The 12162-nt window shown below is 47.6% G+C and overlaps 1 protein-coding gene across 7 annotated transcripts in view; it reads left to right on the plus strand.

Moving 5' to 3' along the window:
• The window catches only part of ACOXL (acyl-CoA oxidase like), a 371290-nt gene that overhangs the window by 161331 nt on the left and 197797 nt on the right, over window positions 1-12162 (plus strand). For 6 of the 7 annotated variants that reach the window (XM_089326093.1, XM_089326095.1, XM_089326096.1 and 3 more), the window contains one exon: window positions 5045-5161. The exons of the other annotated variant lie outside the window; for it this stretch is intronic. In XM_089326093.1, coding sequence (XP_089182219.1) covers window positions 5045-5161 — 117 coding nt within the window. The remainder of the gene's footprint in view (window positions 1-5044; window positions 5162-12162) is intronic. 7 annotated transcript variants of the gene reach the window in all.

The raw sequence follows: 12162 nt of genomic DNA on the forward strand, positions 1-12162 counted from the left end.
GCTTAGCTGGAAGAATGCTTGGAATACTCAAGTCAGGATGATGTTGGCTTCTGAAAGCCACGCCCAGGCATTTGGATTCTGTTCCAAATAAGCTAGCCTGAGCCGTTGACTCCCCAGGAGTTCTCCCAACAAAGTCCCGGGCTCGTGAATGCCTGTGCCTGGCTATATATTAGTCAAGAATATAATTAACAAGGTCAAGTGCAAGTTTATTCTGCATGATAAAAATAGTGAAGCCACCGTGGCAGGTACTCAGCAGCTGATGCCAGTGCCAGGCTCGACTCTGGGGTCTTGTCTTGGGGGATGGCCAGGGCCTCATCGACGATTTTGGTGACCTCTGAGCCCCAGCAGGTCACATCATAGGAGTGGGGTCCAGAGTGGCCCTTCTTCCTGTCTTTCCAAAGAGATCAGGACTCAGAGTCTTGTATGCTGTTTTGGTTTTTGTGAAATTGCCTGGTGACTCAGCAGAGGATTGGCTGGACTCTCTCCTCCCCCTCAGCCCAGGGAAGGGTACTCCGAGGCCAACCGCATGGGCCATTGTGGTCTCCACTTGCCGTGCACCTGTCACCCAACTGAAGGGGGAGATCAAGGAGGAAATGGGACCGGTGCAAGGTGGGCCTATGCTGGGAAAGTGAGGCACAGTGGCTCAGGGCCCAGTGCACCATGCCTCACCTATGTTTCCTTCCTCATTGGCAAAACCATTCATTCTTTCATAGACGAGTATTGAGTGCTTTGTGCTGGGCCAAGACTCCACATCTAGAACAGAAAAGTTGGTGGGACGCTGTTTATTTTATTTTATTTTTTAATTTTTAACAGGCAGAGTGGACAGTGAGAGAGAGAGACAGAGAGAAAGGTCTTCCTTTTGCCGTTGGTTCACCCTCCAATGGCCACCGTGGCCGGTGTGCTGCGGCCGGCGCATCACGTTGATCCGAAGGCAGGAGCCAGGTGCTTCTCCTGGTCTCCCATGGGGTGTAGGGCCCAAGCACCTGGGCCATCCTCCACTGCACTCCCGGGCCATAGCAGAGGGCTGGCCTGGAAGAGGGGCAACCGGGACAGAATCCAGCGCCCCAACTGGGACTAGAACCCGGGGTGCTGGTGCCGCAGGCGGAGGATTAGCCTATTGAGCCACGGCACTGGCCGGGACGCTGTTTAAAATGCAGCTGTGTGAGCCCAGCGCCCTGTGAGGACATTCTGGCAGCGCGTACCGTGCGGTGCTGGTGATTGACAGTGGCATGACGGGGCAGGGCGAAGCCCCAGGCTCTCACAGCACAGACCTCCTTGTCTGGGTCTTCTCTGAGCCCTGGGCTCTGAGCTCAGTGGCTGGGCTCAGCCTTGTAGGTGCTGGGATACCCAGGGCCTGGTGTGGCCCTGGGCACAGAGCAGACACCCAGATGTTGCCCGGAGGGGTGGTTTGTGTGTGTGGCTGTGTCTGGGTTTGGTGGAGGAGAATTTCACCGCAGTGATCATAGATAAGCTACGGTATAATCAGGGCATTTACACGTGAAAGTTGAAAGAGCCTGAGGACGCGTGGAATTTGTGAAATGACTGTGTTCGTCAGCTGGGGCTGCCGGCACAGAACAGCGCAGACAGGCGGCTGGAACGTCAGACATTCGCTCTCCTGCTTCTCGCCATTTGGGAGGCGGGGAGTCTGCAATGAAGGTGCTGGCAGATTCCGTGTCTGGGGAGGAGGCTGTCTTCTGCCTTCCTGACGTGTCCTCACAAGACCTTTCCTCGGTGCGTGTGTGTGTGCGTGTGTTTCTGCACGTGTGGTGTGTGTGTGTGTGTGTGTATGTGTGTGCATGTGGTGTGTGTTTCTGTGCATGTGTTGTGTGTGTGCATGTGTTTCTCTGTGTGCATGTGTGTGGGGTGTGTGTTTCTGTATGTGTGTGCATGTGGTGTGTTTGTGTGTGTGTGCGTGTGGTGCGTGTGTTTCTGTGTGTGTGTCTGTACATGTGGTGTGTGACTGTGTGTCTGTGTGTGTGGCATGTGTCTGTATGTGCATGCATGTGTCTGTGTGTGTAGTGTGTGTCTCTGTGTGTGGTGTATATGTCCTTGTGTGTCTGTGTATGTGGTGTGTATATGTGTGTGCATGTGTGCGTACGTCTGTGCATGTGGTGTGTGTGCGTTTGTGTGGATCTATGTGTGTGTGTGTATGTGTATGTGGTGTGTATGTGTGTGGTGTGTGTGTGTGTCTGTGCATGTGGTGTGTGCGTTTGTGTGGATCTATGTGTGTGCATGTGTGTCTGTGCATGTGGTGTGTGTGTGTTTGTGTTTGTGTGGATCTATGTGTGTGTGTGTCTGTGTGTGTATGCGTGTGTGGTGTGTATGCGTGTGGTGTGTGTATGTGTGTGTGTCTGTGCATGTGGTGTGTGTGCGTTTGTGTGGATCTATGTGTGTGTGTCTGTGTATGTGGTGTGTATGCATGTGTGTGCATGCGTGTGGTGTGTGTATGTGTGTGTGTCTGTGCATGTGGTGTGTGCGTTTGTGTGGATCTATGTGTGTGCATGTGTGTCTATGTGTGTATGGCTGTGTGTGTGCATATGTATGAGGGAGAGAGATAGGGAAAGGGAAAAGAAAAGAGTTCAGATTTCTCTTCTTGCAAGGCTACCTCTCCCATCTGATGAGAACCCCGCCCTATGGCCTCATTTAATGGTAATCACCTCCCACAGACTCTGTCTCCAAACAGTGACATGTGGGTCATCGTCTGTCGGGACACAGTTCAGTCCACTGAGTGCCGGCTGTGATGGCTGCTGCTCTCAGTTCTGGGGTCGCCTTCGGTTTCACCAGTATGCAGCCACAGTGGGGGGGTTTCCCTGCAGACTGCTAGGCCTCTGATTGCAGTCACACCTTGTGCAGTTGGCTTTATGCTGGGGAGAGGGAAGGACAGGGTGGGCTGCTGGTCCTGGGACAATGCTCTGTGCCTGGGAGAAGTCTGTGTTCTTAAAAACCAAGCAGGAGTGGGGCAGGCTCTGTGGTGTACTGGGTAAAGCTGCTGTCTGTGGTGCTAGCATCCCATATGGGCGCTGGTTTGAATCCCGGCTGCTCCTCTTCCGATCCAGCTCCCTGTTAATGTGCCTGGGAAAGCAGCAGAAGATGGCCCAAGTGCTTGGGCCACTGCACCCACGTGGGAGACCCAGAGGAAGCTCCTGGCTCCTGGCCCAGCTCTGATTGTTTCAGCCATCTGGGGAGTGAACCAGCTGATGAAAGATTTCCCTCTCTCTCTGCCTCTGCTTCTGTCTCTCTGTAACTCTGCCTTTCAAAAATAAATAAATACATCTTTAAAAAAAAAAGAAAGAAAAGAAAACAAGCAGGTGTTGGCACAGCATGCTGTCTCCACTTGCGATGCCCATGTCCCATATCAGAGCACCTGGGTTCGAGTTCTGGCTCCGCTCTCCATTCCAGCCACCTGCTAATGTGCCCTGTGGGAGGCAGCAGGTGATGACACAAGGAGTTAGGTTCCTGTGACCCACGTGGAAGACCCAGATTGAGTTCCTGGCTTCCAGACATTAGGGGAGTGAACCAATGGATAGGAGCTCCCTGTCTGTATGCCTTTCTCTTAGCTTCCTTGCTTCTCAAGTAAGTTAATTAAATAAATTAATATTAAAAATAAAAGAAACCGAGCTGGCACCGCGGCCCACTAGGCTAATCCTCCGCCTTGCGGCGCCAGCACACCGGGTTCTAGTCCCGGTCGGGGCGCCGGATTCTGTCCCGGTTGCCCCTCTTCCAGGCCAGCTCTCTGCTGTGGCCAGGGAGTGCAGTGGAGGATGGTCCAAGTCCTTGGGCCCTGCACCCCATGGGAGACCAGGATAAGTACCTGGCTCCTGCCATCGGTTCAGCGTGGTGCGCCGGCCGCAGCGGCCATTGGAGGGTGAACCAACGGCAAAGGAAGACCTTTCTCTCTGTCTCTCTCTCTCTCACTGTCCACTCTGCCTGTAAAAAATAAAATAAAATAAAAATAAAAGAAACCAAGCCTGGGCTCCCAGCACTGCCCTGCGTGTGCTTTCTGGGTTTGTCCTTTGCACCTCCCACGCTGTGCATCTGAAACTTCCTGCACTCGATGGATTAGGGGACCCTCCGTTTCACTGCCAAGCCAGACTTACGCTTAAGAAAGTCGTAACTAAATAGAAAATGCTCGCTTTCTGAGTGGCTGGTGGATCTTCTCACCCCAGTAGAGTCTGGAGCACAGGCCGCCCTACCTGTGTGATGATGTGGCAATGTGTGTGCGTGTGTGCATGCATGCACATGCCTGTGTTTGTGTGTATGTGTGCGAAATGTTGTTGCTTCCAAAATCAACCTTAAGCTCCACGCTGTTCAAAGGAAAGATGCTAGCAAAGCCAGGACCGGAGAACAGCAGCTGCGCTAGGCAGAGGGCAGCCTTTATAACAAGTCTGGGCTCCTTGCGGTCTGCAGCTCCCAGATTCTGCAGGATTTTTCCACCAGCATTGCCCCTGGGGACAATCTCACTCTCCTGTATCAGTTGCGCTAAAGAAAGCCTTGATTCTGCCAACAAAGAGAGTGGTGCGGCAGCCATCTACAGCGAGGCGTTGGAGAGGACCTTTTCCACCTGGAGCTGCAGGGGGGTTAGGGCTGAAAGTAATGACCCACCTGTGCATCTGACAGCGCACAGGCTTAGCGCTGCCCTCCTTGCTGAGAGTGGCCTTTTGAAATATGTTCTAGGGTACCGCTCCTGTCCTATTAATTATGTCGTGTATGTTGTAAAGCTGAATAATTGATGATCGCAGGGCACTTGGAACCACAAAATGTCATGTAAATGTTAAGGAGTAAAAATTACTCTGTGTTTTAGACGTATTGCTCTAAAAATAGCCCATGGTGGGAGAGGTAATTTGTAGAAGAGCTGAAAAAGCTTTCTGCTGGGCTTGTCTCCGAAACTTTGGATGTCTTGTGGTTGTTTTGACCGCGGTTTGGGAGATCTGGGTGTTCTGTGTGCTGGAGGATTTGCAAAGCCAGGCCTGACCGGCCCATGTATCTCTAGAAATGAAGTTGCTGACTGCGTTTAGGAAAATGTTGTGTCTGTGATTCTCCCTAGCCGGAGGCAGTTTGGGCCCAAAGGCAAGGAAGAAGTGAAGATCATCGAGCACCAGATGCAGACGCTGCGGCTGATGCCTCACCTGGCCACGGTGCTGGCCCTGACCTTTGCCAGCAGGTGAGAGGCTCGGGGTTTCTCTCCTAAGGGGAGTGTGATGGTCTCACATGCAGAAGGATTCCAATGAGGGGCAGGTACAAGGGTTTCATTTCCTCCCTTGCTTCTTCCTCCCCTCCCCTCCCCTCCCCTCCCCTCCCCTCCCCTCCCCTCCCCTCCCCTCCCTTCCTTCTTACTTATTTATTTGAAAGGAAGACTTAGAGAAAAAAGAGATCTTCTATCTATTGGTTAATTTCTCAAAGGTCTGCAACTGCCAGAAGCCAGGAGCCTGGAACTCCATCTGGGTCTCCGATGTGGGTACAGGGGCCCAAGCACTTGGGCCATCCTCTGCTGCCTTCCCAGGGGCAGGGAGCTGAATTGGAAGTGGAACAGCCAGGACCTGAAGCAGTGGTCATATAGGATGCCAGTGTCTCAGGCCGAGGCTTAGCCCACTGCACCACAATGCTGGCCCCAGGGCTTGATTTTCTAACAGGGAGCTGGAAAAGACTCCGGTTAAAATCCGATTGAGCCCAGGTTAAGAGTGAGGTTTGAATCTTGGTTGTATATCCAGACAAAGGGAATCCATGGAGGATTCTAGAAGACTTAAGCCAATGTTTCTCCAGAGTTGCTAACTGACTCAGAGTTAAAATATCTGTACCATCCAGTAAATGTCCTATATTTACAGTGAAGTTTTCAAAAATAGGTCAGTGTGTGTGTGTGTGTGTGTGTGTGTAGAGTACTGAATACAATAGCAGCAATTGTACCACAAATACACATGGAAAGTCATATTTTACTGCAGGCTTTTCTCCTATGCTGCTCAGCTGTTTCTTGGAGTAGGTGGGTGGGACTAGAACTCAAAACTTCAGACTGTTATCCTAAGTTCTTTCCTCCCTATATGTGTAATTCTGCTTCTTGGTGTTGACCACAACAGCCAATTTCTGAACAACTTAGAGTTGCCACGTGCTTGAAAGTTAGTGCATGGACAGGTGGGCTGGTTTGGGGATTTATAAGATCAGAGCTGTTGGAGAGACCCTGCCGTCCTGTTGAGCTGCTGATTGTGGGTCAGCCAGTGCAGGGCTGGCAGGGAGGGGTTGGGGGTGTGCTCTGTTCCTACTGCACACAAGGCTAGGGAGCAAAAGGCCAGATCCCAGGGTGTACGAAAAGTGAATCCTGCAACCTGAGCTTCAGGTAACAATGCTAAAATCAAGCCAAGCCACCTGAAAGATTACATCACCTGTACCTAACACCTGTTATTTAAAATGTGTCTCAATGCTTTTTGAGGCTTAATATGCATACAGTGTGAAATGCACACATTGTAGTGTGTATCTCAGAGAGTTTAGAGAAACACACGTACTGTGTAGCTAACACTCTGCTGTGACTTAGATGAGGTTTGGTTTCTAGTGTAACAGTGTGAGAGGTGGAGGGACTCTGGCAGGTGTGTAGGTCATTAGGAGGGAGTGGCTTGTCCCTCCCACAGGGCTGGATTGGTTACTGTGAATGGAATGTTATGAAGTGAGGCTGTCTCTCATGCTCTGGCTTCCCTGCACACCACTGCTTTCTACCACAAGCTGAAGCAGCAAGAACAGGAGGCCATGCTCTTGCACTTCCTAGCCTGCAGAACCAAAATAAACCTCTGTATCAATTACTCCACCACAAGGATTTTGTTATAGCAACAGAAAATCAACTGAGACACATTTCAACCAAAGTAAACATTTCCATCACCCTAGAAATGTCCCTCAAACCAATTTGCATTTGATCCTTAACTCACCACCAGAGCAGAGACAGTTTTCTGATTTATATTCCTGTGACTTGGTCATGTCTATTCTTTTTGTTTTCCAAGATTTATTTATTTATTTGAAAGGCAGAGTTACAGAGAGGCAGAGGCATAGAGAGAGAGAGATCTTCCATCCGCTGGCTCACTTCCCAGATGGCCGCAATGGCCGGAGGTGTGCTGATCGGAAGCTAGGAGCCAGGAGCTACTTCAGGGTCTCCCATGCGGGTGCAGGAGCCCAAGTACATGAACCATCCTCTACTGCTTTCCCAGGCCATAGCAGAGAGCTGGATCATAAGTGGAGCAGCCGGAGCTCGAACTAGCGCCCACATGGGATGCCAGCACTGTAGGCAGCAGCTTCACCTGCCACACCACAGCGCCGGCCCCTGTCTATTCTTTCAAAAATTATTTATTTATTTATTTGACAGTGGGGAGAGAGAGTGAGTCAGAGTGAGCCATCTCCTGTCCAGTGGCTCACATCCCAAATGACTGCAATTACAGGGCTGGGCCAGGAACTCACTTCAGGTCCCCCATGTGGGTAGCAGTGACCCAGCCACTTGAGCCATCACCTGTTGCCTCCCACGGTGTTCATTAGCAGGAAACTGGAACCAGGGGAGGAGCCAGGACCCCAACCCAGCTGCTCCCACAGGGGCTGTAGACTTCCCAAGCTGAGACTTGGCTGTGATGCCAAAGCCTGCCCTGGTTTTGTCTGTTCTTGAACTTCATAAAAATGGAATCATATGGTGTGTACATGCTTGTGTCCAATTATTTCATTTAACATAATGTCTGGATGTTCCTCAATATTGCTGATAAAGTCTTACTTTTTATTGCTGAGTAGGAACTTAAGTAAATAAACCATAATTTATTCATGTATTATTTAACTGATAGACATTTGAGATGTTTCAGGCTTTTAGCTACGTGGCTGTGTCACAGACTGCTCCTGTATAAAACTTTCTTTTTTTTTTTAAAGATTTATTTATTTATTTGAAAGGCAGAGTTACACAGACAGAGAAGGGGAGGCAGAGAGAGAGAGAGAGAGAGGTCTTCCATCCACTGGTTCATTCCCCAGTTGGCTGCGACGGCTGGAGCTGTGCAGATCCGAAGCCAGGAGCCGGGAGCTTCTTCCAGGTCTCTCATGCAGGTGCAGGGCCCCAAGGACTTGGGCCATCTTCTTTTTTTTAAGATTTATTTTATTTACTTGAAAGAATTATAGAGAGAGGTAGAGACAGAAAGAGGTCTTCCATCCACTGGTTCACTCCCCAGATGGCTGAAAAGGCCAGAGCTGCGCCTATCCGAAGTCAGGAGGAGCTTCTTCCGGGTCTCCCACATGGGTGCAGGGGCCCAAGGACTTGGGCCAACCTCCACTGCTTTCCCAGGCCATAGCAGAGAGCTGGATTGGAAGTGAAGCAGCCGGGTCTCGAACCGGTGCCCATATGGGATAACGACACTTCAGGCCAGGGCGTTAACCTGCTGCGCCACAGCGCCAGCCCCAAGACTTTCATTTCTCTAGGGTGAATACCTAGAGAGCCCTCACTTGGTAGTTGGGTAAGTGTATGCCTGATTTTAAAAGGCGTTGCCAGATTTTTAGAGAGGTGGTTCCATTTTACACTCCCTCCAGCATCCTATGGGCGTTTCAGCCATTCCACGTCCTAATCGACACTTGTTGTCTCTTTCTTGTTACATCCAGGCTAGCAGGTGTGAAGTGGTTCAAATTCCACGGATCTGGTGGTCAATGGTGTTGTGTCCCTTCTCCTGTGCACGCTGGCATCATACATCTCCTTTGTGAAGGGTCTGTTTAAATCCCTTGCACGTTCTTCTAAATTGGGTTATCTTTTTATTATTTACTTAGGTGAGTTATATATATATAAATATATATACACCATACACTAAAAATTTATATATATGTATATATACTAAAATAGAGTTTCATATATACTAAAAGCAAGTTCTTTGTCAGATATACTTACTGCACATTTTTTTTCCAGTCTTGGTTTTACCTCTTTGTTTTCTTAACAGTGTTTTTTGATGAGCAGAAAATAGTAATTTTAAGTCTAATGTATTTTTTTATGGTTAGTGATTTCTGTGTCCTCTCTGAGACATTGTTATAATTATAGCTTTATGGTAAATCTTGAAATCATGTAGAAAATCTGACTTTAAGAGAATAAAAAGGAATATATGTGATTACACTGGGCAATAGTGTGCCAAAAAATTAGATAACCTATATGAAATGGACAAAGTCTTAGAAGGAAATGAACTACCAAAATTTAATGAGGCATAAATATAAGAGCTTATTCAACTTATGAGTAAAGAGATTGTACTAATAATTTTAAAGCTCAGGGCCGGCATTGTGCCAGAGTGGGTAAAGCTGCTGCCTGGGATGCCAGCATCCCGTATAGGCATCAGTTCGTGTCCAAGCTGCTCCAGTTTCTATCCAGGTCCCTGCTAATGTGCCTGGGAAAGCAGTGGAAGATGACCAAAGTCCTTGGGCCCCTGCTACCCACATGGGAGACCCAGAAGAAACTCCTGGTTCCTGGCTTCAGCCTGGCCTAGCCTTTGTGGCCACCTGGAAAGTGAACCAGCGGATGGAAGATCTCCCTGACTCTGTCTCTTCCTCTCTCTCTCTGCCTTTCAAATAAATAAATAAGTCATTAAAAAAAAACTTTCCATGTTGTAAAGCTCAGGTCAAGATCGCTGTACTGGTGAGTTCTACCAAACGTGTGAAGAATGAATAGCAGTCCTCACAGAGTCTTCCAAAACACGGGAGAGGAGCGGGCGCTGCCCGGCTTACTCCACGGGGCCCTGCGACTCAGTATCCAAGTGAGCCAAAGATATTAAAAGAAAACTGAAGATCAGTTTTACTTATGAATGTACAAACCTCCAACTAAAAGTCAATCAATGTAACATTCCATATTAATAGAACAAATGAAAAAAAAGACCATCTGAGATGCAGAGAAAACATTTGACAAAATCCAGCAGCTTTCTCTGACCAAACACGCAACAAGCTAGGGATAGAAGGGGACTCTCTACCTCTATGAAGACCCCACAAGCTGACATCGTAGGTGATGGTGAAAGAGTGAATGTTTTCCTCCTGAGATTAGGAGTAAGACAAGGATGTCTAATCTTTGTTGTCTCTTCCATTGTGTTGGAGGTTCTAGCCAGGACAAGTAGGCAAGAAAAATAATAAAAGGCAAAAATACAAATAAAATAAAGTAAATAAAAGGAAAAAAATAAGTGAACTGACTCTATTTGTAGGTGACCTGGTCTCATGTCTGGAAAATCCGAAGGAATACACTAAAGATTTGCTAGAACTAATGAGTTCTGCAAGATTGAAGAATGTAAGACCAATACGCAAAGCCAGTTATATTTCTATAAAACATAGCAACGAAAAAAATCCAGAAATGAAAGTAATCCATTTACAACAGCATCAAAAAGAATAACAATCTCTAGGAATAAACTTAGCCAAAGAAGTTACGGAAGATGGGAGCACAGGAATGGCACCCGTGTTCCGGGACCATCAGACTTAATGCTGTTAGGATGGCAGTGCTCTCCAAATTGGTCTACACATTCAATGCCATGTCTATCAAAGTGGTTTTTTCCAAAATTAACAAGCTGATCCTAAAATTTATGTGGAAATGCAAAGAACCTAGAATAGCCAAAACAGTCTTGAGAAGGAATAGCAAAGTCAGACTCATGCTTCCCAATTTGAAAATTTAACACAAAGCTGCAGTGGTCAAGACAGCGTATCACTGGCTTAGGATAGACATATAGATCAAAGGGAGACAATCGAGGAGACAGAAGTAAATCTCTAACTTGACGGTCATTCGATTTCTGACAAAGATGCTACGACGATTCAGTTGGAGAAAGAACGGCTTGTTCATTCTGTGGTGCTGGAGCAGCAGCATATCTGCAGCCAGACAATGAAGGGAGACTGTGCACAGCAGCGGTTCACTCAAAATGAAGCACAGCCCTAAATCCAAGAATTAGAATAAGCAACCTCCTGGAGGAAAACAAAAGCAAACTTGTGCATCTAGGTTGGACAGGGATTTCTTAGATAGAACACCAAAAGCACGGTGCCAAAGGAAAACCATGGGTAAACTGGACTCCTTGGAAGTGAACTTCTGTTGGGTGCTTCACAGGACACCATCAGGAACGTGAAGAGGACCCACAGAACGGGAGGAAATATTTTCCAACCATATCTGATAAGGAACTTGTGTCTACACATACGGAGAACACTTGCTGTTCAACAATAAAGTGATCAATGACCCAATTTAAAAAACAGGAAAAAAACTTAATAGAAATTTCTCCAAAGAAAACATATACATGGCCAATAATCCCATGAAAAAATGGTATAAAAATCATTATTCGTCATGGAAATACAAACAAAAAATATCAGATGCCACTTAGCACTATCATGATTGTAGTGAAAAAGATACATTATAACAAGTGTTGACAAATGTGTAGTGAAATGGCACTTTTATATGTTGCTCATTGATAGGAATGGAGCATGGAAAATAGCTCTGCAGTTCCTCAAAATATTAAACATGAAATTACATATGACCCGGCCATCCGACGCCTAGTTATGCTAGTCTCTGCAAGAGAAATGAGGACATCCGCGCACACAGAAACGTGTACATGACGTGCCCAACAGTGCTTTGCATAGTAGCAACAGAAAGCAATCCAAGTGTCCGTCAGCTCACGCATGGATAAACAGAGTGGCACGTCCACATGAGGCAGCATTACCTGGCAATAGCAAGAATGAAGCACTGATATGCGACATAGCCACAAACTGTATTAAATAATTCCATTGTTATGAAATGTCAGAACACTCATGTTGACAGAGATGAGAAATGAATCAGTGCCTGCCAGGTACTGGGGTGCAGGAAGGAATGAGGAGTGATTGCTAATGGCTGTGGGGTTTCCTTTTGGGATGGTGAAAGCCTTTTAAAGTCACGTGCTGGTGGGCACAACTCTAAATATACTAGAAACCAGTGAACTGTACACTTCCCATGTGGTGTGTGAACTGTATCTCAACAGAGCTGTTATCAAAGAAATGAAATCAATCGTTTAATCGGATGGTGTGAGTCCTCTGAGTTTGTTCTCTCTTCTCAAAATTGGTAAATTTATTATGTGAGAGAGGAGAGAGAGAGAGAGAGAAACTCCTATCTGCTGGTTCGTTTCCCAGATGTCTGTTACAGCTGGGCTTGGGCCAGGCTGATGCCAGGAACTGAGGACGATTGAGTCTCCCACGTGAGTG

The sequence above is a fragment of the Oryctolagus cuniculus genome, chromosome 2 (genome assembly GCF_051225735.1).
Source record: "Oryctolagus cuniculus isolate XC-2025 breed Fujian yellow rabbit chromosome 2, ASM5122573v1, whole genome shotgun sequence".
Classification (NCBI taxonomy): Eukaryota; Metazoa; Chordata; class Mammalia; order Lagomorpha; family Leporidae; genus Oryctolagus; species Oryctolagus cuniculus.